The sequence below is a fragment of the Eulemur rufifrons genome, chromosome 15 (assembly GCF_041146395.1).
Source record: "Eulemur rufifrons isolate Redbay chromosome 15, OSU_ERuf_1, whole genome shotgun sequence".
Taxonomy (NCBI): Eukaryota; Metazoa; Chordata; class Mammalia; order Primates; family Lemuridae; genus Eulemur; species Eulemur rufifrons.
Window position 1 is genome coordinate 80,086,701 of NC_090997.1, and position 27,117 is coordinate 80,113,817.

General features: G+C 35.6%; 1 protein-coding gene and 1 pseudogene across 5 annotated transcripts in view; both read right to left on the reverse strand.

The window, feature by feature from the left end:
- The window catches only part of EPB41L2 (erythrocyte membrane protein band 4.1 like 2), a 197,501-nt gene that overhangs the window by 71,854 nt on the left and 98,530 nt on the right, over positions 1 to 27,117 (reverse strand). For all 5 annotated transcript variants that reach the window (XM_069488687.1, XM_069488686.1, XM_069488683.1 and 2 more), the window contains exon 4: positions 4,337 to 4,441. In XM_069488687.1, coding sequence (XP_069344788.1) covers positions 4,337 to 4,441 — 105 coding nt within the window. The remainder of the gene's footprint in view (positions 1 to 4,336; positions 4,442 to 27,117) is intronic.
- LOC138395871 (thioredoxin pseudogene) lies at positions 7,735 to 8,044 on the reverse strand (annotated as a pseudogene).

Sequence of the window (27,117 nt, forward strand, 5' to 3'; positions counted from 1 at the left end):
CTTTTCTTAGGCTTTCTCATAGCCAAAGTTATGTTCACTGATGCAAATCTGCCAACCCTAAAATCCCTAAACTGCTCATCTGATTTCCAAAATTTATAGACCCTCCTTTATGTAACAAGATAAAATATTCATACCACAAGTCCTTGACAGGTATAAAACTTAAAAGTATCTCCTGTCTAGTCCCTAATAATTGCCCAGCTGGTATTTAGGAGAGGGTATATTAAGTTCTATCACTGAATTGAGTTAGATTCCTGGAAACTTATACACTTGATAATATTAGCCTGACCAAACGGTTAATCTGTTTTCTGCCCCCAATGCACCTGAGGGATATGACATCCCATATCTCTCCTGGTAACATAGTCCATAACATCCTTCAACATCACATGTGCAAATTAAACAGTGATGGTACTATTTTTTAACTGGGAAGGGAGGAATCATGGCATGCCCAGAAAATATGAGCATTAATGTGTATTTGTGCATTTGGGTGTGGGGGTGTGTATGTTTGGGAAGAATGGAGGTAGGAGTGAGATTCCTAATAAGTAAGATTCCTAATTGAAAAATCTGTCTCTCAAGTGATTATGACACAAAGGAAGAAGTCCCTTTTGAGCAGCACTGGCATGGACTGTCACAGAATCACCATCAATAAGTTAGCTCATGCCCTAAAATTTATTGATTCCATAATAGAAACACCAACTGTGAAACTCATACTAGGAACTCAGCCCACAACATCCTTTGACACCCTAATATGTAAAGTCTTGCAAGATGACTTTCAGAATTCCATAACACGAAAAATTCCTCTGAGGAAAGACAGTATACTTCCACTTTTGCGGTTATGATAGCTATGAAACAGTGTGCCTATTTTTACCTTGAAAGTTCACAAGTGTTGCATTTTCCCTAAAATCTAAAGTCTATTTTTTTCTACCAGTTTTGCCTGGATTTGAACCTTATCTCCAGCATTTACTGCCCTGAGGACCTTGGGTTAATTATTTAACTTCTCCAAGCCTCAAATTTCTATGTTTATAAAGTATGGCTGCCAATCTCGACCTTGTAGGCTTATTCTGGAAACTATGAGACGATACATATAAGGTGCTAAGAACTCTGCCTGCTGCATAGTGAGAATCCCAGAATGATCACCTATTACCAGCCATTTCTACTTTACTTGGAATATTTTTGCGGTAAAAGCCACCTGATTCTTTTTAAAAGAGGTAAGTTATAAATAACTATGCCTGGTTACAAGCATCAACTCAACATATATTATGATATTGCACATCAGGAAAGAAAACCACCTCCTGCACTATGTACCACTGAGATGGATTATCGCTGGAGTATTTTCCATGCTAGCAGCCATTCTTTAAGACAGACCCAAAATTAAGTTCATTTGTTTACTTATCCTTTACAAAAGTTATTTGACCTAAAATTTAACATGTCTGAAACTACACTCATGACATCCCCTTCCCCCTCCCATCAAGTCCTCCTTCTCCCCCCACTGAACACCTCCATGTATCCAGAAACCAGGCTTTACTTATTCTTGGTATCTGCCATCTCTCCCTCATACCCAGTCAGTCATCGGATTGATTCTGCCTCCTTTCTAAGTCTCTCCTACTCACTTTTTTATTTACACTGCCACAACCTTAATCAAAGCCACCTTTGTGCTTTGGGTGAGCACCCCTGCTCAAGTCCCTTCTCATCCCTTTCCTACTAACAGCCAAAGTGACCTTTTTAAAGGCAAAACTGGTCATCTCACATCCTTGCTTCAGCCCATCAATGGCTGACCATTTTTCTTAGGAAAAACTAAATTACCCAAGCCTTAATATACAGCCTACATGGCCCCACGTGATCTGACCCCTGTTGACACTCGGCCCTCCCCTAACCTACTCTCATCCTCCCCACACTAACCGCAGCAGGCTTCTTTCCAATTTTCAAGTAGACAGCTGCTCCTGCCTCAGGCTGGGTGACAGAACGTGGGAAGTGCAGACCCGGGGCCCTAAGTCCACTCACACTTTAGGTCTCTGCTTAGGCAACATTCCCTCCTAGGAAGAGTCTTCCAGTTAGTGTCCTTTTTGCTATAGAGCGGTAATCAAAATTTATTAAATGGGCAATTAGTTTTTTCACTGTCTCTTCAACTAGAACATATATATGCAGAGGCAACCAGGAGGCCAGGGTCTACGTCTTCATTGTTTACTGTTAGATCCTCAGCAGTTAGTATACTGCTTTGCACATAGGTGATATTTTTTTTAATTGTGGCAAAAAAAACACATAACATAAAATCTGCCATTTTAACCATTTGTTACCATCCAGTTCAGTAGTGTTAACTATGTTCCCATTATTGCGCAACAGATCCCTAAAACTTTTTCATCTTGCAAAACTGAAACCCATTAAATAACAATTCTCCATTTCCCCTTCCCTAAGCCCCGGGCAACCACAATTCTACTGGAATTCCTCATTAAGTGGAATCATATAGTGCTTGTGTTTTTGTGATTAGCTTATATCACTTAACATAATGTCTGCTAGGTTCATCCATGCTATAGCATCTGACAGGATTTCCTTCTTTTTAAGGCTGAATAATATTCCATTATATTTATAAACCACATTTTCTTTATAAACCCATTCATCCATTGATGGACATTTAGTTACTTGTACCTCTTGGCCATTGTGAATAATGCTGCAATGAACGTGAGTGTCCAAATATCTCTTCAAGATCTTGCTTTCAGTTCCTTTGGATATATACCAAAAGGGGATTGCTATATCATATGATAGTTCTACTTTTAATTTTTTGCAGAACCGCCATACTGTTTTCCATAGCAATTGTACCATTTTACATTCCCACCCGCAGTGCACAAGGGTTCCAATTTCTTCACCACCTCACTGACACTTGTCATTTTCTGTTTTTATGACAGTAGCCATCCTTATGGGTGTGAGATGGTACACAGGTAACAAACATTAGTTAAGGTCTCGATATGATGAGGCTACAAAGATAAATAAGGCATGGTCTCTACCCTCAAGGACTTCATAGAGTAATAGGGAGAAAGAGTAACACATAAATAAGGTTTGTACTAAATGTTTAGATAACAGAAGAAACTACCAATGACCTACAGTAGGCTGTTAAGTAGCTGGGTCTGAGATTCAGGTGTTTTAAGACACATACATTGAAAGTTGTCAAAATATAGTAAATCCTACTATCTAAATACTACTGTTTCTTATGCAAAACTAGTGTTCAAAAATACCAGATTTCTTCATGTGGCATACCCTATTTCTACTAACAGAACACGTTAGTCTACAAATTTTACAACATACTGAATTGTGTCCCTGTTTTACAAAGATTAAATGCTCATATGAACCTACCAATATGTAATCTCAAAAAAAGTAGGTACCAATAGCCAAATTCCCACCACATTCTCTTTTGCAGCTTTGAGGGCCAACAGAAGAGCATATGCTTGGAAACATTATTAAGGTCACCTTGTAATTTATAGCCTTAAACAATGCCTAGTTTATTTAGTCACATATGTTATTATTTCTGAGAAGAGTGCTCTAAACACACATCTAATAAGAATACTCGCATACTATTCAGCAGGCAAGCATGCAATTTAAAATTGTCTTTAGTCTAAACATGGAATTAAACCACAAACTAGTTATCAAGAATTTAAAACTAAGCAAGTTGAGAAGATGTAATGTATCTATAATTACCACACTTAGTACCCTGTATTTCATTAGTGGGACATGTAAATACAATGATGTCACGTAGGCAAATAAAATTCACACTCATGTTCCTCTATTGACTGTTCTATTCCACTGACTGTGACTTGAATGTTGGATCTTGGACAGTAATCCCTTTCACTGTGACCACATGCTCTGGGGATCCTCAGACAGAATCCTTCCAATGTGCCTCCTTCCCTGCTTTTCAGGCATGCTGAATACCTAGCACACAGGTGACCGCACAATGTGAGCTGATTTGACCAGCTATCCTTAGTACCAAAAGGCCAGACTGAGTGACTGAGAACCAAAAGTGACTGAGATAACATCATTTTTAAAAGTCTGTGTTGTCTTTATGCCAGAACACCAGTTTTCAGTTGATGACATTCCATTCTGTCTGTTCATGATATAAGTGGAAAATACACACACACACACACACACACACACACACAGAGTCAAAATGCCAAAAAGTTACAGGTCATTTTCTCTACACAAGATAATTTTTCAATTTACCAAATCCCTATAGTGAAATCTTAATAACATTTAAGTTATGTTAAAGCTAAATTTTATACTGAGATAAACTGGTTAAGAAAAAATATATATAATATGTTCTAAAAAGATAACAAATAAACTTGAAATCACTTACTTTCTGCTCAGGGTTTTCCTGAAACATAAGTCCAAAGTAGTCCTTCTCCAAGAGATTGAGGTGTTCACATACTTTGTCAAATAACACTTGTCCCTTAGCAGGTTTCTGGAGGAAAAAAATAGCATTTTTACTTTTTAAGCACTAAAGATTCCGTAAGTACTGTAGGTAAAGGACAGCATATCAGATACATGATTTACTGCAAATTACCATAAAATATTTCTTTTCTAATTTTCTCACAATATGAAAATGATTCATAATCTTTTTCACTTTAGCCCTTGCACCCCCCACACACACACATAAAAAGCATAAAATCTAAAATGAAATCGTGGTCAAATGCCCTCTGCTTTATTGATACTCTATGCAAATATAAAAACGAGCAAAAAGGCAAAATGCTAGCGGTTCATTTACTTATTTCAAAAATGGTACAAAAATATATTCAGACTGCTTCAGTGACTCATGACACATCTACAAGGTATACTCCCAGGGAAAATCACTCAGTATTGAATAACTGAAATTATTCAATATATCCTAACATAATTTATCCCACCAACATTTAGTTTGATATTCGATTTTTGTTCCATGCCATCTGTAGAATAGAATTTTTTTCAATACAAGCTATGCTTCCATTTACAATTCTCTAGAGAATGATATGGTATTCATTCTTTGGGATAAATTTTCAGAATACAAGATAACAGAACTAGACAATAAGTCAACTGCCTCTAAGGATTTAACATATTGTTGCCTTGAACAGATTTTTTTTGTCATTTAAGAAGCTGCTGTGAACAGAGATGTAAAAGCCTTTTGACAGCCATAGAAGAAAAGCTCATTGTCTAATCAATGGCAAAACATAAAGTGGTGACTCATTTCCAATTAAGATGCATACCCCTGGGACACCCCAACTGCGAGGTCAGGTCAGACACACGCCTCCTCCCCAGATGCACTGATATGAGCCACCACTGGACTGCTAATGAAAAAAGAACAAGCCATCAGACTTTTCCAACCTCAAAATGAATGCCCTCTATCAAAATTGTGTAACTGTTAGTTCATCCATTGTGTGAAAATTAATGTTCCTTCACACATATATCTTGAGGAGGATAATCTGATACATATTATTATTAAGTCTTTTACAGTAACATTTCTAAACAGAATAGAATTGCATCAAATTGTAAAGGGAAGAAGAAACCCACAGACATTACATTATTTCACCATAAGCAATGTGCTATACTTATCACTATGGATTCACAATCAGGATTTAATATCCAGCTAAATTACTAACTATTAATACATTTAAGATGCATATGTGCTTGTATGTCTATATATTAAAGGTTTACACAATGTAGCTTACGTGAATATTGGGCTCTGTATGCCAAGTACCAAAGTTCTAAATACATTTCCATTACTCACAAGCTGTGTGCAAGACACTTAACTTGTTTGCCTTAGTCTGCACATCTGTGAAAGGGGGATAATAGAACCTATCACAAAGGGTATGGTAAGTACTAAATCAGTTGTAATACATGACAATTGATTATGATGCTATTTGAAATTAAAAAGGTTACCTATACATATACACCTCAGTTCAAAGAGAAAACATTCCAACATTGGCTTAAAGTCAATTTTTATTAATAAATCATACTTTCTCACTGGTTTCCACTTCAAAAATAGAAACATGTTCTCATGGACAGAATTCCCCCAAAATATTAAGAGGAAACATCCATGAAGCTCATGGCCACACTTTGGTGTTGGTATGTTGGCTGTATAACAGGTACCAGCATAGCGGCTGGAGGCAGACCCAGTTCTATCATTTGACATTTTGTGAGCATTTACCATCACTGGACAAGTGTGACAACAGGGAAACCACCTAGGCTCCCTATCCATAAAATGGGGATAATAGCTCACCATGAGAATCAAACTAACCCACTGAGATATAGGATATGTCAGGGTGCCAAAGTGCCTCACAATCAACCATAACTGAATTCGGATGCCAGCTGCTCTTTCACTTCCCACAGCTAACAAACTCCAAAACACCTACATGCTCAGACCGCTTCTCTACTATTCTCTCCTGCCATCTCCAGGAAATAGATATTTCAAATGCTTGAGGAGATCCCGAATGCACACACATATCACTTAAACTTCCATTCAGCATCTCCACCCTTGATGAACTCAAAATCTGGCAGGAAAAATGAAAATGCAACACCACCAGCAGGCACGTGTTGAAAGATGACATTTAATATGTACGGAGTGCTATGGGAACACCAAGAATGGAATGAGTAACTGCGTCTGAGAGAAACCACAGCTTCACCAAGAATATGACATCCGAAGTGAATCTCAGAAGAGGAAATGATTTTTTGAGGGAGAGAAAACATATTCAAAAGAACTTCCTTTTCACTCTGGAGGTTTATAGACCCTGACAGAGTCAACTTCTGTTCAAAAGATACTGGAGGATACAGTTAGATGAAGAAAGGAACCATCCATAATGGACAAGTCATGCGATATGACTGCTGCCTACACTGTTCCACTCTCAGATGACTGTAAGGGCTTGCCAAACTAAAAGACTCAAGGTATTAATGTATTGATCCAGCATCTAACATGTGTCAGTTCCTATGTTAAGACAGTGCGGAAATGAATAACTCATACATGGTCTCAGGAAATTTATACTCAACTGGTAGCAACAGAAAATAAGCAGGAAGCCAAAAAGAAAAAAAAAAAGACACCATTATGTATCTACCAGTCTGGACATAACTAGATACCTAATCCAAAGAATACTGACAAATTTCCTATGAGACAGCCTGATACAAGAGCTCTGCTCAATGACAATGTTGTACTCTGAGGATAAGGATTACCAGATACAATCACATCTTCCCTTTAGGAGCTGAAATACAAGATAGACACACACACATACACACACACACACACACACACACACACGTCGTGGAGTAGAATGCTGCAAACACACAGGGAGAAACAGTGAGAAGGCAGTAAGCAGAAGCCAAGGGTATCAGGAAGCCTACCTCTATCTACCAAAGCATGTTCTACTGGTCCCATAAGATGTTCCACATATATGGCCCATATCCCCCCAAAAGGAAGTAGAGTAGGATAAGAAAAATTCAGCTTACAGCACACAGCTACTGAGCATCAAAACTCCAATTTTATATTATATAGCTTGATAAGTTCTGCAGTGAAACAAATCCTGTTTCCCATCATTCAACCTGATGTTTCCCAAAATTGTTAGGCTAGAGTCCACTACCTTTTTTTTTTTCCCAGGAGGAACTGATATTTTATTGTCACTTACAATCAGATGGTAGCTGAGTCTACAGTCTTTCGTGTTTCATAGTTTTTGTAAATAAAAAAGTGATAAGTTTTGAATAGCCAATGGCTGGTTATATTTTCAAAAAACCTGATTAGACTAATTCATTAATGGTGGCTTCAATCTTTTCCTTACTAGCTCCAGCAAATTCATCCACCTTTTGTCCTTTTTTAAAAAAACTGGAAGGTTGGCATGCATTTGACTTCACATTCTGAAGCAACGTCCTGACACTTATTCACATCTACTTCAACAATGGAATGCTTTTGAGAGAGGGAATGAAAGAAAGGCTTGATCATTTTGCAAGGCCCACACCACATAGCTGAGAAGTTCTCCACTTCAAGTTTATCTCTGGCAGCATCCAAGGCTTCCTGAAAAGAATACTTGCTCTCAATCTGCTTCACCATTCTGGCAGCTGGGGACTGATGACCAACTGAACCGACGGAAAGGGATCTAAGGCGCCAGACCAAGCTTGAGGGAGAACGTGCAGCCCTTCACTGTCTTTTTTAATACAACATTCTCTAACTTACTCCACAGAAAAATTACTGTTCTACAGACCATACCTCAAGAAATAAAGTAGAGAAAGTAAAGAAATCTGAAAATCTGAAACCTGAAATTTTCCATAATCTGAAATTGTTTAAGTGCCAACATGTCTCAAAGGAAATGTTCATTGAAGCATTTTGGATTTCAGATTTTTGGATTTGGGGTGCTCAATAAGGCAAATATTCCAAAATCTCAAAAAATCAGAAACCCGAAACACTTGTGGTCCCAAGCATTTTGGATAAAGGATATTCATCCTGTACTGCTATCTGGCCCTCATGCGCATTTGGAGACTGGTATTAGCATTATCTGTTTGATTCAAAAATACCAAAAGAGAATTCAGTTTAAACTGGTCCAAGATTAGATGGACCCAGCTGCCTGACAGAAGCAAATAATTCCCATAGACAAAAATCCCAACAAATATAATCGAAAATCATAAAACACACAAGGAAACGGGCCACCACTGTTGAGAGTTAGACACAGTATCAGAATCAGATCTTCAGAGACTGCAGATAATAGAATTATCAAGTACAGAACATAAAATAAGCATGTTTTCTCTGTTTAAAGAAACAAATATTTTAAAATATCTCAAAGGAAATGACTATCAAAAAGTGGATTTTGAAAAGGATCAAATAGAACATCTAGAATTTAAAACTATAAAAACCAAATTATAATCTAAATGGACAGAATATAACACAGCTAAATAGAAAATCAGTGAACTGAAAGATAGATTGAAACATGGCCAAGAAAGACCAAGAGAAGGAAAATGTGAAAGAACTTCACACACACAAAGCATAAAATGAAGTGGTCACAGGAGCTGCTCTACAAATAATTGATTTTAAATATGATTTAAAAGCTTTCACAGTTATTTAATACAACTTCCTTATTTCATAAATGAGGAAACTAAGGTTATAGAGTTTAACTGATCTAATTTCTCAGTGTGATTTTCTGGATTTCTTTTTAAAGAATTAAATTCTTACTTATGATATCCATAAACATTAGTATTCTATACTTCTACCCAAGAAGGCAATTTTCTATTTTCATTGTTTTGTTTTTTTATAGACAACAACTTGAGTTCTATTGCATGAAAGACTACAAAAATACATTTGTTAACCAAGCAAAACACACAGATATTTTGTTTTATAACTTATACCTAATATACTAGTACATGGAGCTGGTTCATTAGTTGTTATAGCAATTTAGGAGTATTGCCCCAGATAGAGAGAACTACTGGCTTACTATAACATATTCTAAATTGCCTTTTTTACTTTGATTTATTTCTAAGTGTCAAAACTCCACCCCTACTCCCAGACAAATCTCTAAATTCTCCTTCCCTATGAAGCCTATTCCATTCTCTCAATATGTCATCTTTCTTCTTCAAGAACTTCATTTTGCATCTATGGCACTTGCTCTTATATTTTACTTCTTTTGACATTTATTACTTTCTGAGAGTGAGTTAAGAAAAAGTATGTCTAACCTGAGTGCCTCGTATAATAATAGCACCTCGCTGGGTAATTAGCTAACCTAATAAGCCAAAAAATACTCTTGAATGGAATGGCTCCATGCCACAATGCCAAGCAAAAAGTTGGCAGAGTTGATCTAGAATTCAGGCATTCTGACTTGCAGTCTTACACAATCACTGGATCTAGCTCACACATCACCAACTCATAGATACTCAAGGAACTAAACCAAACACACACTGCCAACCAGGTTTTAGGAGAAGACCAGCAAAGACCCATACTTTCACAATTCTACACTGTACTTAAACTCTTCCTTAGTAAATTAGAGCATTTCTAAATACTATTTGGGAACTTGAGGAATGCTATAAGCGGAAAAGTCAATCTGTCCCTTTCTCTTACTAAGCACAGGCCATGTCCCACCTCTATGCAGAAGGGAAGAGGATGGCGGGGAGGGTTGTTTTCAGAGTCTTGGCACATTGCTTCACTGAGACATCACTTTCACTATCATTTCTTCTTACTATCTGAAGTACGCCTTTGCTTTGTAACTGTTCTTACAGTAGAATCTTTATAAAGTACAAACTGTGTCAAACTCTATCCTGATAATGTAACATCAAGTTCATTAAACAATAAAAACCATGCAACTGTTCATAAAACTTGCCAAGTACACTTCAGAAAGAAATCTTACTTTCTATATTAAATGCCAACAAGCTTAACAATCTATTTTTTACCCTGTCTGCCTCTCTGTAACCTTACTTACACCACTGACCACCAATATAAAATCAATGGGTTGAAAACTTAAACAAAAAAGTTCTTTGGTCTACTTTCCAGGTATCAAATTTACAAAAAAAAAAAAAAAAAAAAAAAAAAAAAGACTACATGCTATATTAGAGACATCCAAACAAGAGAGATAAAACAATTCAGATAGGTTTAAAATATGTTATTCAAAAAACTGGAAGACTAGCTTTTGGAAACTTTCTTTTAAAAAGAAAAAAAGGCAATGAAATCTACTGCAGACCCAGCTGAAGAAAGGCAGGCTGGAAATCTGAGATGCTGAGCAAAGTCCCCCATGCCGGTGCTGTTATTTGTGGCATTCATTACTGAGGCCAAAACATGACATTTCTGGAGGCCTCTCAACTTGGAGGAATTTGTACAAATGCTTACCCGGCAGATTGCAGTCAATGCCACACACCACTGGCGTTTTATAAAACACCATCACTGTCTCCCTGTAGGTCCCTCCACACTGCAGTTATTGTGTGCCGAGGAGATGGTGCCGGGAAGTGCACAATGCAATCCATACATTACAGCCCGGGAGCTATGTATTTTGCACTACCTCTAAACTACACTATGCAAATACAAAAGGCCACGGAGAGAAAGGTATGCACAGAGCAAACATAACAACTGATACATTGTTATGGGGGTGGAAGAAATCAAATAAAACCATACAGAAGAGAAAAGTGTCTTAAATAGTCCAAGGTCATGATTTATCAGATAATTCTTTTCCTACCTATCTGAGGGAGCTGTCAACGCCCTTCTGTCCCAAAGTTCCTTCAAACCCTGGCAAAAAGAAACCATGGCCAATGAGTTTGTGTGTGTTCAAAAATGTAATTCCAATAGTAAATGAGTCATTTATAATAAAGGAAGGTTTTTAGGAAAAGTTTCCCTGATCATTAATAAGAATTAACTTTGAAAAAGTTTTTTCAACTGCTGAGAAAAGATATATATGTATTATACATAAAATATATAAACACATATATATAAGTATATATAAAAGACATATTTATACACACACATACATCACATATTTTTATTTTTTGAGTACTGGAAAAAAACTTTTTCCAACTTAATTTTCATTAATCAGGACAATTTTGTATATATGTACATATGTATAAAGATAGACATTATCAGATTTATGTAAACATGTAGGTTTCTTACAAATCACTACAAGAATTGTAAGAAGAAATTTTTCCTATACAGTATTCCTTAGAGACTAAGCAACAAAAAAAAAAAAAAAAAAAAAAAAAGGAAGGGAAGGAGAAGGGAAAACCTCTGTCAGTCTGTTAAAGATCTCCATTTCTTTCCCATTCCACAGGCTCACAGGACTATGATAGAATATTGAGAGAATTTTGCAGTGTTGTTGACATGAATGACACAAAATACTATTCAATGTAGTTTTAATTGCTAAAAATAAAATAAAAAGGCTGCTACTAAAACAAAAACAAACACCAGACTAGAAGAGACTATAAGGATACCCTGCAGTAACTGCATCTTACAATAATATAAAGGAAACTCCAGTGTAGCTAGAAGTATACAGGCTCACTTTTAATAAAACTGCATACATACTTTAATTAGTTCCTCAAGGAGAGAGGTGCTTGCCTTTCTTACATGTCATAACTTCATGAGCACAATGTTTCCAAGCTCATTCAAGCCTGAATTCAGTACTCAGAATGTTTTTCACCCCAGTCTGCTGGGTTTTCAAATATTTCAGAATTCTTAACTGAGAACACAATTCACCTCATAAGCAAGTTGGTTAAGTTTAAACAAGATAGAAAGATGTGTTTCATCTTTATGCTATGAGGAAAATGGCACCAAAAAATAAATAAATAAATAAATAAAACCTGAAATCCTACCAACAATATAAACAAACAAAAACCACACTGTCAACCACAAATTGAAGTCTATGACATGGCTCTTTAAAAAAAAGAGTAAAGAAATGCTAATTTTTAGTTTTCAATGCTATAACATTAACCTTTTAATCTTTCATCCTTAATTACACCCTATCTTTATTTCTAAGGTGGTTGTAGTTTTTATTTCCTGCAAACCATAGGTTTTCAATAGATTTCAGTACACAAGATTCAGCTAGAAAACCGGGGGCAGGGGAGGGTGCCCACTTGGAAGACTTCAATCTACACACATCCAAACAGGTATGCAGAAGGCTATTCCAGAAACCAACCACTCCATTCACCTACATGCTGGCTTCATAATAAACCCAAAGTCAAGCTCTGGAATGAAACTACAGAAAACCTCAGAAAAGCCCCAGAGCAATCTTAAAGCTTGTTAAAGTAAAACGTATTTGTTGATGAAATGTAAATATTCACAAATTTTACGCAAGGAATTACATTTATTTTTTGGCTTAAAGTTATAAAGAATAACAGTAAACACTCCTGTCTGTTCTAACATGTGTCAGTTTCTCAGCCATTCATAAAACACAGACCTGCAGGCATCCTTTAAATGCTTTCCTTTGGTAGTAAAAGTTTAATGGACTAATATTGTAGCTTATGAGGAAGAATTATCTGCACCTTCATTTGCTCTAAGTGAACAGCTGCTAAGTAGCCTGTGATTTCTTATGTCAAAATCTAACTATATTTCCACTTCTAGAGTTTATTTCAGGGTAAATAAATTCATCTTTGATAGTCTACATTTTTGTAACTCAACTGGTTATAGCCTGTTTCTTCTGATTCTTCAACAAGAGGATTCTCCAATAAGAGGATAAATTCTTAGACACCAGGGATTGGTTTATTCAAAATTTCAAGACAAAGTATATCATTTTTAAATCTTGTGGGCTTTTTCTTACTTGTAAAAGTGCTTCCTAAAGTTCAATTTTTTAGTCTAAGCAAGTTCTTTTAATTATAAAGTCACTGTGAATATATAAGTGGGATATATTTATATCGTGGACTTTCCAAATCACAAAGTTTGTGACAATATATAAGAACAATACTGGGAATTTATCCAAAGTATAGGACTTGAGTGTTTTCATCAAAAATTGAAGAAAACTGGTAAGATCCTGAGAAAAATATAATCAGGATTTTAAAATATAATGATAATTACAGTTAATATTTATCAAGCCCTTATTATGTCCTAGGCATTGCTCAAAACAACTCATAACCAGATGAATTCAGCTACCAATTAGAGTTAGGAAGCAGCTGTCAACTGAGTAAAGTCAAACAAACATTTAATAAGACCTCTTGCAGTCTTAATGTGGGGCCTCTCAAAGCAGTTCTTAGCTATGGCTACACAGATATTCAAGCCCAGCATCAGACCACTCAATTAGAATGTACAAAGGAGGGACCTGAGCATCTGTAATTTTTTAAATTTTTATTAGACTATTTTTTAGAGCAGTTTTAGGTTCACAGCAAAATTGTACAGAAGATACAGAGATTTCCCACATACCCTCTGTGCCCACACATGCATAGCCTTCCCCATTATCAACATCCCCCACTGAGTAGTACAACTGATGAACCTACATTGACATGTCCTTATTACCCAAAGTCCATTGTTTACAATACGGTTCACTCTTGGTGTCCTGTATTCTATAGGTTTGGACAAATGCACAGTGACACGTATCCACTCTGTATTACACATTATACAATGCAGCTTCACTGCCCTAAAACTCCTCTGTGCTTCTCTATTTTTAAAAAGCTTAACCAAAAATTCTGACCATGAGACAAAGTCAGCAAAGAGAATCCCTGTCCCACAGTAAGACTATCTATCCTCACACTCCAAATCCATCAGCATTCAGTTTTCAATCTGATGAGGCAACATCCCATGGAGTATATTATCCTTCATACCTTTCAAAGACCCAAATCCAAAAGCCAACAGAATATATCAACTGCTCAACTTTTCACTTAAAATCCTTTTTTAAAAAAATGACTAATTAATACAACCTAGTAAAATAAAATTTCTCTGGCAATCTTTAATGACAGCTATATTTGAGCCTACCTTTGAGAATGAAATCAGGGAGAAAAACCTAAGATGAACGTAGATCTTATCTGATCACAAACCAGACCCGATGAAACTATCCTTACCTCTACGGGGCCAAGAGTGTTGAAAGTATTTTTTAACAACCGGCCAAAGTGGAAGTCAAGTGGTAATGCAGAATAATTCTTATCACTTACACATTTACTCTCTTAAGGTGGTAAAGCTGAGGGAGACAGGATCTGACACAAGGGAGAGGGCTTGATAGTTTCTTAGCAACAGTAGTTTCCTTCAACCTCACCACCTGAATTTCTGATTCTTGAATTCAATGACAAGCAAGTTCTGGGCAATTTGAGAAAGAAAAAAAAAAAAAAAAACCACTTCATTTTGAGATATCTCAGTTTTTAAACATTGATCTATCTGAGGCAACAGTGTTTCCATTCAGCCTGACATTTTTTCTAAGTAAAAGTTTTTCATTCCTGGTGGATGACTAACTAAAGTAAAACAAAAGACAAAGTGACAACAAGGTCTTTGTTCACCATGGAGGAGGAGGTACTCCGGGTGAATCTTCAAGGTTTTGCTTGACTTAAAACACATACTCATAAATCAATGCAACTATATTAGGAGAAAATGGTGAGGCATTAGAGAGAAACTAGGAATTCAGAAGCAAGAAAGTTAAGAAGCTTTGTGTGAGCATGGCGCTGAGACGTGCCTCTCCAAAAGGCCATATAACGGGTCCACCTGACCCAAAGATGCCAAAGTTGAGCCCTCTGCCCAACCCCACTGCCTTAATTTTTTTTTTTTTTTACTTCTTTTGGCTTTATTAGTGAAATTATACTACTTATGATTCTTTAGAGTGAACAGATGTCTTCTTTTAAAATGCAAGTATCTCTCAGAAGGCAGTACAGGTAATTCACACATTAAAGTCACCCACTCAAATTGTTGATCCTCTCATTCCTTAGCTGCTTATCTGCTAGACTTTAGGAACTAGAAATTTTGCTTCTAGAGGAAGAGAAAATAGGCAGGAAGCATAGAACATTTTTGTATCATAATACTAAAAAGGAATAATTGGATATCATCATGGAATTAGTAATAAGAAAGTCTAGGAGAGAAAAGTACCAACAGGAAAATGAAGCAGTGTGCAACCCAACACTAACACAGGAATGCATTCTTTCCCCTTAGGACACAGGCTCCAACCTCGGGTCAGACAAGACTAATCATTCCTCAACAGTATCACCAAAGCTTGGTCCAGAAATGTTCAATGAACAAAGCTACCAACTATATTTAATAAATAATGACCCAAACCAAGTGGATAACAAATAAATTATACCTATTATGTTCAAAACACCAAATAGCACATATTTTAAGTAAAATAGCATTTCCATCCCCCTTCATGTCCTATAACCCACCTCCACTCTGCCCAATTAAATACACATATAAAATAAGATGGACTATCTAGACACCTGCAGGAAATAATGAAGAAAATGAAAATTAATGAAAAGCATCTGCAAAAAAAATAATGAACAATATCAAAACAGATGCTACTAAAGCTACCATAACCAATTAGAAGTCTTTTTACAAGATATCCAGAAAGCCTCATGGTAACTTTGATATGTGCTATATTCAGGGGGAGGGTCCATTTTACTGTAGTAATAAAACATGCTCATTGTTCAAATTTTATAAGTAGAAAGTGGACTTCCAATTAAAGATAGCAGAATGAACATGTACATTTAGCTCTGCTTTCTATAGCAGTTATTCTAAAACAATGCACTTCCCCACACAAGGGAAAGGAGAAAGAATGGAACCAGTACCAGCAAAATTGTGGAAAGCAGACTGAAAGAGATAGGAGGTAGAGTCAGTGCATTTATTTTTATGCTTTCTTTTCCATGGGTGAAAACCCACTTCTCCATACGACTTAGCATAAGTGAAGAGTTTAAATTATTTGAACCCCAAAGATACACTAGCTTTGGAAGACTCCTAGTTATGCCAAGCCAAAGAAACCCTGGGTCAAAAATGTCAACACTGGCTCAGTAAAGTGTGGCTTACCCTGAATAAAAGTCGACAGTACATTTATTATGTTATACTTGACATAAAAAGATACATTAAAACCGTCTCTTGTAATCCCAAATTTTTACTATTTAATCATTTTCAAATGAAAAATGTAATACACTAGGTGTTGCTGGGTTTCCTAAATACAACATTCTTCAAAGTCCAAAATTCCTTTTTCCTCAGTGAAGACTTGCATATGAACTCTGCCCTATAATAACTTGGCACTCTGCATTTTTATAAAATTTTTCTAAGCCATAAGCAATACTTTATCAATTTTATTCATATATATGTGTCTGTGTATACCTGTATTCCTGTTTTATATGGAAAGCTTATCTCTGAAAGTAAAATTCATAAATAACTTAAGAAATAAATTGATACTTCATACTTTTTTATCTTCTCAGCAAAGGTAGGAACCAAATATTTGGGGATAAAAATTATTTCTGAACACCTAAGATATATTTAAATGAATACCATTTTGAGAACAAATTTATAAAATTCTGTAAAAATATGACTTCCTTAACTTTCCATTTTTCCTAAAAATTATATACCACTGCTAAGGGAGATCAGCAATGTGTCATTAAAGTAATTTGGAAGAAATGAAAATCCAAGATTTTTGTCCAATTTTTTCTATTACTTTGAACAGCAAGACTTGGCTTAAGTCTGTGAAGAATCTCTTTTAAAAAATGGAGAGGTGACTATAACTGCTAGATAATAAAGAGGCTGGTATCAAACTTCTAGACAGAGAAGCACACCAAACTTTTTTAAGTAATTTTTTTAAAAGTTTGTTAAGCACCATTTACATTAAAATTTATTTCAAAAACCATAAGCACCAAACTTCCGTAGGCTAGCACATTCTCTATAAAATATTTGCATAGAATGAATTTTGACATTTGATTCATACAGGCTTTCTGTGCTACAGAAGAATAGCTTATCAGAGCATTCCTATTTGATTCACGTTAAATTGTTGCTGACAAAAATATGGAAGGAGATATCAATGAATATTATAATAAATAGACTATGATAACACTCAGATTAAGTTTCCTCTCTATGTGAATAACTAGACTGATGCACAAAATCAGACTCAACCTCAAAACAGGTTAAAATGGCATATTCTGCAAATGAAACACACAGTTATTATATGCCATGTGATTAATAGATAGAATGGAGCTTTTTGTCTTGAGGTGCCTCTCTGTAATGCAAGAGTTTAAACTAGTGCTCCTAATCATAATTTTTCTAACAGTTCAGAGTTGATTTGTAACTCTGTTGCAGAGCATAATTAAATAAATATTAAAATGGCAATCTGGCAGATCATTTATCATTGCTTTAATCATTTAGCCACCTTGCATGAAGAAATTCTTTTTCAGAGTATTCCAGTGCTTTTTACAGACTATATTTGATTATGTTACATTGCGTTCAATCCCTATAAGCTCCAAATGCTTGCATAGTGTATTGTAGTGCTGTAACTGCTAATGATTAATTCTGTGCACATTTCCACTGGGCCACAGAGTACGTGTATCCTGCTGAGGAAGGACTAGATGAAAAGAACAGCCCCAGCTCCAACTTTCGTGAGATAAATCAAACACCACACAGGTAGAGAGACAGGATTCTCAAATCCCTATCCCCGCTTCATGCCTGGAAGCTATGGGGGGAGGAAGGGCGGGGATCAGGAAGGAGAATAATTGGCAAAATTTCCTGATAGTTGAAAACATAAAACCTAAGTAACATTATTTAATTTGTTCAAGAGAAGAGAAGACAGTAATAGGGGGAAAAAAAGAGACTGGAAATAAAACTGTGGTGAAAACAGAATGATTCTGACACCATGGTTTAACAACATATCTTAGGGATTTTGCTGGATGAGAGAGTAATTAGATTACATCTCCTCATTTCATGAAGCCTGACAAGGATTTTATAATTTTTAATGCCTATGCATTTCAGAGTGAGGAAAATGTCTCAAAACAGATTTTAAAGCACAAATTTTATTTGGAAAATGACCTTTCCTACTATTTCTAATTTTACTAAACCCTGAAGTAATTTCATTCCAAAACAGAAAAATAATTCAAATACCTGGTTCCTGTTCTACTACCACCCTTTGATTGGAATAAAAACTTACTAAGTGGTAAATTACAAGGACCTGGCAGTATGTGTGAGAAAAGGGCCCATAAGAGAAGGATATTGTCTTCAGGATGGTTACTCATTGTTAGACACCACAATCAAGTGTCAAGATTAATGCTTTTAAACTACCATTGATACACGGACAAAACCGGTAATCCCCAGATTTTGAAACCAAAAATGGGGCAGAGGAAAAAGCATGTGATGGAATTTCTTGACTACTGAGAAATAAAAACCGTATCTATCATTCCTTAGTTTGCTCACGAGAAGAGGAGGCAATATTAGAGAACAAGGGGCAAGGAAGAAGTATTAATTAGATTCTCCTCTTCAAGCCCAGTCTACACCTAGCCTGCAAGCAATCTGGTCTGGTGGCAGCTCCAATTTAAGTGAAAGAATACTTAGCTTCTAGAGTCTGCATTCCCCTTTGGCCTGTGAACTCGTAAAAGGCCGAGACCACATCAAATTCACTTCCACATTGCTCTCACGTCTACAGTTTCACAATCTTTTGTTGAAATATAATAAATTGTTTTCACTTACTTGAGGCCTTGAAGTATTTCTACAGGAAGTTAGCCTGCTTTTTCTAAACATTTAAAAAGCAAAAAATGGTGGATAAAAGTAGCATTCATAAGGGTGGCAGTGGATTATATAACGCACCCAAATCTTTCTTTTCTAAATGGAGAGGATGGAGAGAAGTAGGAACATAGCAAGCAAATGCTATCATTTATCTTAGACGAGATAAAAATTTATAAATGCACAAGAAAGAAGAGGGAAATAAATCAAAAATTACTTTCCATGAGAAGTACTTTAGGCAACTACATTAATCTCTGTGGGCAGAGAGAAGTTCTTTTTCTCAAGGAACTAATAACAATCCAAGTGAAGCAACAATATAAGCATTAGAAAAATCAAACAGCAGAAGAGTTCAGCAGTTGTTCAGCACAACAATACAAGAGATTCTTTCACAAGGCAAGTGCATGATTAATTATCAAACTAATGGTGCAAACAAGTTCAGCGGAAGAAAAGAACATTCTGAGAGCAGGATTTGAGTTGGACATTAAAAGACATGGAGGAATATGTGGATGAGGAAAGCACAATGATCAGAAACTTAAAGGAAGGACGGATAACTCAGGATGTGCCTGATCAGAAGACCAATTTTTGACTAGCAAGGCAAGACTCAGAAAATGCAGTGGTAAAAGAGATCAGAACACAGCCTGAGGTCACACCTAACAAAGTTCAGAGTGCTCAGCTAAGGAGTGACTTGATGATGAGGCCATGCTCTGCTCCTGTGACCCCCTTGCGTTCTTCAAGCTGAACCAAAATATTCTACCACTCACATGGCATTGCAGCCTTTTCCCGTGTAGTAAATAAAAAGTAAGTTCTGAACAGAATTACCCTGTTAAATCCCTTTTTAAGCTAAAGGGATAGATGGACAGAGATTTGGACAGAGATATTCCATCTTGACCTGTGTCATTGGAATTTTAAACTGCACATAATATATGCCAGTTAAATTCTTCTCAGTTCCTAAATCATATATAAATCTATCACTATTTTATGGGATTTTATAGAGTGCCACAGCTTCCTGGTCCTCTAAGAGTATGTAGATATTTGAAACTATTTAACTAGTAAGCCTAGTAAGGGTCAGTACTACAGATCTGAAAGATCAACTTTGGAGGGTGCAAATAGACATACACAAGTAAATAAGTAAAACACACTCGAAAGCAATGGCATCAAATCGGACTTCTGAGACCAGAACTCAACACAAGGAAAGGCAGGAAGACCTTGACACACTCTGCTTTCTGATAAAGACCTGTATCATCAGAACACTGATACAGAGAGCCTACATTCTGTTAGCCTTATTCATAACTAAGAAAAAATGGTACTGACATTCCTGTGTGGGTAGAAACAATGCTCTTAATTCTTAGACAAAATCAACACGTGGGAACAACTTTCAGATGCCAGAGGAAAATGTGAGCAACTCTAACTCAGAATGTGCATTCACTAGTGCTTCCAAAGTCTTACAGGAACTTTCACGCTGATTTTCAAACTTTAAAAAATATATACAGACTTATCAGCTGTAATAAAACCAGCCCAATCCTAGAAATAGAGGAAGCAAATATTTTCATTCTCACTTTGCAAACTGAGAATAGAAGAGAAGGGAGGAAGTGACTTCCCCAAGACACCGAAAGAGTCAAAAGAAAAGTAAACATAGATCTCCTGAATTTATATCCATGGCTTTAACTAAACCTTACTGTATTTTTCCTTAGAGGAAATAGCCCAACTTTTTTAACACATCAAGTATGCAAATGACTTCAGCAGCAATATCATAAGAGTCCTATAGTCAAGTCCCTGGAGCAAACATGCAGAATCCAGGAAACTCCTTCAAATTCTTTACAAGTTAAATCTGGTACCAAAGGAGCTTGTCATATGCCATTTAAATATCTCAAGTGAGACAAAAACATTGCAAAGAATAGAAATATTAAATACAAAGTTTCTTCATTAAAAAATATAATCCTTAAAATATTTTTCAAAAAATATTTGCGATCTCAGTTTATTATCAATAGATGACAAATTAATATAAAATTTACACTATAATTTTCACTGACAATGAAAAAATACCTAACATAAAGATTTGGAACAAACACAATGTAGGCCTTGGGTCAACATTAATGCATGGCTTAGCAATAGCCTATTGTTACCTAAGCCAAAAATAACATTAAAGTCAAGCCGTTTCTATAGTATTTTTTAACTTAACTACAATCATTCACTAAAAATGAACTGTTATCCAATATTTGTGCTCATTTATTATTTCCACCTTCTAGGAATCTGGCAAATTCTGTGTGACTTTTTTTTTATCCACTTAGTGTTAACATATACCCTGTTTCCTTAAAAGAACACAGACTTCAAAGATGACAATTTGTTTTTGAAAACAAATGTCAGTGTCATATTGGCTGCTTGGGCATTCATCTTTATCTAACTCCTGAGGATCAGGAGCAGAAAGAAAAGGGTCAGATGGCCCACAGGAGGAAAAATGTGGAAACAAGAAGCCATAAAAAGTAAGGGATGGGGAGAGGAAGAAAGATATAGATATATGGAGAGAGAGAGTGATATACATATATATAATACATATAAATATATAGCATGCTTATATATTATATATGAGATATAGTAATTATATCTATATATATAGTGAGTAATCTGGGAAGCAGAGATGATGCTAGGACACCAAAAATACCCCCCAAAATTATGCTTCTTGATTTTAAAAGTTATTCAGTTAATACAGCAACATTTACATTAAATGGCTTAGAGGAGATACTTTTGTTGACCAAAGGTACTGATAAGTTACACAAACAGGAAACTGCCTAATTTACCAAATGCTCTAATTACATTATATAAAACTGTTATCTATAAAGACCACTGATGTATATCTTGACTAACGCAATAATAAAAAAGTCCCCCTTAAATTACTGCAGCCATGTTGCTATCTACCATGTTCCAAAATCTAAACAGCATCTTGACCTGTTAGGTCTTATATACCAATGACTTTACAATCTCTTGTCCATTACTCCCCAATTCCTTTCTCCTCTATGGCTCAGTCTTAATTTTCTCATCCTGGCATTTGAGGATCTTCCAGAAGCTCACTTTACTCTATAAGGTCCCTATAAGCCAGGCCACTGTCAGCCAGGCCACTCCATCTCCTCACCACTTCCTGCATAGGCCATGCTGTCACAGTGACTTCCCCCTACTGTTGTAGGGGCCCTACGTGAGGACAATTAGGTCTTCTTCAGTGGGCATGCTGTGTCATCTAAAGGTTTAATTGAAAATTAGACACATACAGATAGAAAGAAAAGAAACAAACAGCAACTACGGTCATGATAGAAATAAAACCTTTTCGGAGAATAAATGGATGGAAACAAATTTATTCTCCCAAACCAAATAAAAAAGAAGTATTTATTTCCCATATTGTATTCACCTTCCTTGAGAGCTCACAAGTTCATTAATAGCTACAGTTTCCCACAACATACTTCCCCAAATAGTACTCAGACAGTGATTTCCGGTGTAGAGCTACGGAACTTCAGATAAGCAGCATCAGCAAATCACCCAATCTGTCTAAGGTCAGTACTGGAACTGGGAAACACGAGAGTGTTCTCTGGGCTCCACTTCTGAAGAGGAAATAAGAGCAGGTCTCATGAGTAGCAGACCCAAACTAATGACGAGAAGCAACTGGAGAACCAAAATAAGAAGGAACCTTGAATAAAAGGGAAATGAATTAAAATAGCAAATACAACCTATAACTTCTGCATTGTTACAACAGCTCTTAGGACACTGATGCATTATTTAATACAAACCATGTTCAGATATGAAGTCACTGCTGAGAATTCAGGTGAACTGCCGCTACATAAAATCTGCTGTGAGACAAGCATCGCTAAAGTCCACTCAAACTCTGCTTTGTTTTGTACTCAAAAGAAAAAAAAGGTTTACTCAACACAAATGCTATAAGCTTATTCACGATTTAGTGTCCTCAAAAGTTTACTCTTATAATGGCATATTGAGTAATCCTCTATTAAATAAAAAGATACTGTCTATAAATTAATACAGTCATAAAAATGAAGACTCCTATGCTTTCCCAACCAATTTAATTCTTGAGTTAAAAAACTAAGCTGCTGCTTTTAACTTTGGATATTATCTCAAATCTGCTTCAGGCAACACAGTAAGTTGGATTCTCTACTAGCAGTAGAATCAGAGAAGAAGGACTAGTTACACAGATAAGAAATTGCTTTATTTCTACCATTCCAAAATGAGATCAGAGATCTAATAAATGCATGTTAAACAAAATGGGGAAAGAGAGGGGTAGGCATAGTGATTAATAATAGACATCATTAAGTATGTCTGTAAAATACTTAAAAGATAATTTCTAAAAGAATAACAATAAAGGAGAAAAAAGGAAATTCAAGTAAACAAAGAAAAATAATAGGCAGCCCAAAACTAAATGGCAAAATATAGCCACACATCTCCGTAATCATGTGCAATAAATGGTCTAATTCACCAGTTGAAACACAATTCCCAAATGTGATCAAAAAACAAGTCTCAAAGTCATAAGGACACAAAGTTTAAAAGCAAAGAAATGGCAGAAAATAATCTGGACAAATCTAAAATAAAGCTAGTACAGTAATATAAGTATTAAATCAAATAAATTTTAAGGTACTATGATATTAAAAAGAGGAAAAGTTATCCAAGAATATATAATTCTGCACATGTATATATCTAATAATCTAGCCCCAAGTTTTAATAAAGCATAAACTTACAGGAATACCAAGAGCAATTATCAAATGAATAATTATAAGGAAAAATTTTAACACACTTCTCTTAATTGATAAACTAAGCAATTAAATAATTAATAGAGATAGAAAACATGACCCACATAATTAATGTCTGATCATGAGGATAGATCTGGAAACCTTTATCAACAATGAAAGGATACCATAATGCTTTTCCACACTCAAAGAGAATTATTACAAAAACTGACCACAAATTATGTTTCAAAGTCTTAACCAATACAATAGAATCTCTATTATTTAGACCACATTCTGACCACAATGTCATATAAAACTGGAAATCTGAACAAAAGAAAAATTCCCTCTTCCCAAAAGACATGCATACATATACTTATACACAAATGCATACACATTTAGAAAACTTTAAATCACACCTATAAAAAAAAAAACCCCAGGGGTCAAAAATGACCCATAATAGGAAGAGAAAACACTAGGAACTGAATGGCAATGAAAGCACTATACAGTTGATCCTTGAATGCAGGTTTGAACTGCATGGATCCATTGATACCCAGATATTCTCCTGCCTCTGACACCCCTAAGACAGCAAGACCAACTCCTCCTCTTCCTCCTCCCTCAGTCTATTCAACATGAAGACCTTTATGATGATCTGACAATCCACTTCCACTTAACAAATAGTAAATATATTTTCTCTTCCTTACAATTTTCTTGAGGACATTTTATTTTCTCTAGCTTATGTTATTTTAAGAATACAAGATATAATACACATAACACATAAAATATGTGATAATCAATGGTTTATGTTATCACAAAGGCTTCCAGTCAACAGGAGACTATTAGTAGTTAAATTTGGGGGTAATTAAAAGTTATATGTAGATTTTCAACTGTGGGGGAAGGCGTGTTGGCACCCCGACCCCATGTTGTTCAAAAGTATTTCAAATTTGTGCAATCAACAAGTACTTGAAGAGAAAATTAGAGCCATGAAAGCATTTTTTGTTAAGTATTAAACTCAAGAAATTAAAAAAAGAATAGTTATCCCAAAGAAAATGAACAAAAGGGAACAAAATGTGAAAAAATAGAAAAGACACAATGGAAATAATAAACAAAACCAAGTTCTTTGAAAAAAAATTAAACTGGTAAATCTATATATAGTAAGAAATCAAGAAAAAAAGAAAAGGTAAATAATACTAGAAATAAAAAAGGGAACCAAAATCAAATGCACAGGATGAAAATACAATAAAAAGCTTCACACCAATAAATTTGTCATATTACATGAAATGGAGTTTCCACCAAAAATACAAATTACTAAAACTGACTCAAGAAAAAACAGAAACAGACTGTAAGATTAAAAAAAATTGATTTAAAAAGCAACAGAAACTACCCTCCCCATCACCACTCTTCCCCTAAAAAGGCCACCAGCCAAGGCAGTTTTAAAGGCAAGTTCTACTAGATCTCCAAAGTACAGATAAATCACTAATCTATCCAAGCTTTGCCACACAATGGTAAGAGGGAAGCAACCTCTTACTTTACGAGGACAGTAGACAACCCAGATAATAAAATCTGACGAAGACAATTTGATAAAAGAAAATTAAAGGTAATATATGCAAAAATCCTTAAAACACACACAAAATGAATGCAGAATCCTCACGACCAAGTAGAGTTTACATTAGAAATTCAGATGCCTTAACAGTAGAAAATATTAATGTAAATTACATTAATGGGTTAGAAAAACATATGATCCTCTCAATTGAAGAAGATACTTGATAAATTATCACCTATTCATGATTAAGTTTTAGAAATTAGGAAAAGAATGTCCTTAATCTGAGAAAGAATATGATATTTTAAAAAATCCTAGATTGCAGCAATCCTAGAAACCTAAATATAAAAAGATGCTCAGCTTCATCTTTTGTAATCAGTAGTATTGCTTTCATGTTATAAACTGTAATACTGTTTTCATGTTTCCAATTATTCACCACCTTCTTCCTATGAGAGGATACTTGCTCACCATATTGTCATTGGCTTTGACCACGCGACTGGCTTGGCCAATGAAATGTAAGTTAACATGATATACACCACTTCCAAGCAGAAGATTCAAGAACCATAGAGTGGCTTCTGCCGTGTATTCTTTTCCCTTTATTGTGAGACCAGCATGTTTTAGGTATAGGCTACTCTTTCAGTCTCGGTCAAAAATAAAGATGACGTGGAATAGAGCTACAGCCAACTCACCAAGTACATGTAACATGTACAAGAAACAAACCATTGCTATCTTAAGTCAAGAAGATTTGGAGGTTGTTACTGCAGCATAACCTAGTGAAAGTTGACAGTGACCAAGTAAATGCAAATTAAAATACTGATGTGATTTCACACACATATGATTGGTCAAAATTAGTAAGTCTGATAATAAGAAGTGTTAATGACAATGTGGTAAAATCAAACTTAATGGTTGCTGGTTGCAATGCAAATTGGCACATTCACTTTGGCAATATCTGTGAAAACTGAGGAAGTATAGCTGTATCCCATCAACAATTTCACAACTTGGTGCCTACCCTGAAGAAATTCTTGCACAAGTAAACAAGGAAACGTTCTAGAATGTTCACTGAAGGACTATTATTGTATATAAAGGAAGTGAGCCTCAGTAGGGGAATGGATAAACTAGTTGAGTCATTCAAAGAAATACCATACAGCAGTTAAAATGAATAAAGAAGATTTATACATCATAAAACAATATACAAAGCAAGAAGGAAAAGATGGGAATGAAATTTAGCAATGTCATTAATGTTTTATTTCATTAAAGATCTAAAACACACAGCAAAATAGTAATAGCTGATTAAATATTTATGGTGGATACACAACTATCTCTTCTATTTCTTTATTTTTATAGTTTTTAAATATTTCATGACTTTCAAAAGAATAAAAATAGATTTAAATCATAAAGTACATCAATCAATCTTGTGGTTTAGTGATAAAGAGAACTTTAGAAATTAAAAAGCATTTTGGATCATCTAAATAACCCTATATTCTATAGATAAATAGGCCCATAGAGGTTGACTAAATGACTCAAAGTCACTTAAGATCAAGTTGATGCTCAGAAATGTAGACTCTTAGCCAGGAGCTGTGGCTCATGCCTATAATCCTAGCATCCTGGGAGGCCAAGGCAAGAGGATCACTTGAGGTCATAGGTCCAAGACCAGCCTGAGCAAGAGCGAGACCTCATCTCTACTAAAAATACAAAAAACTAGCCGGATGTGATGACACCTGTGCCTATAGTCCCAGCTACTCGGGAGACTGAGGCAGGAGGATCTCTTGAGTCCAGGAGCTGGGGGTTGAGGTGAACTAGGATGA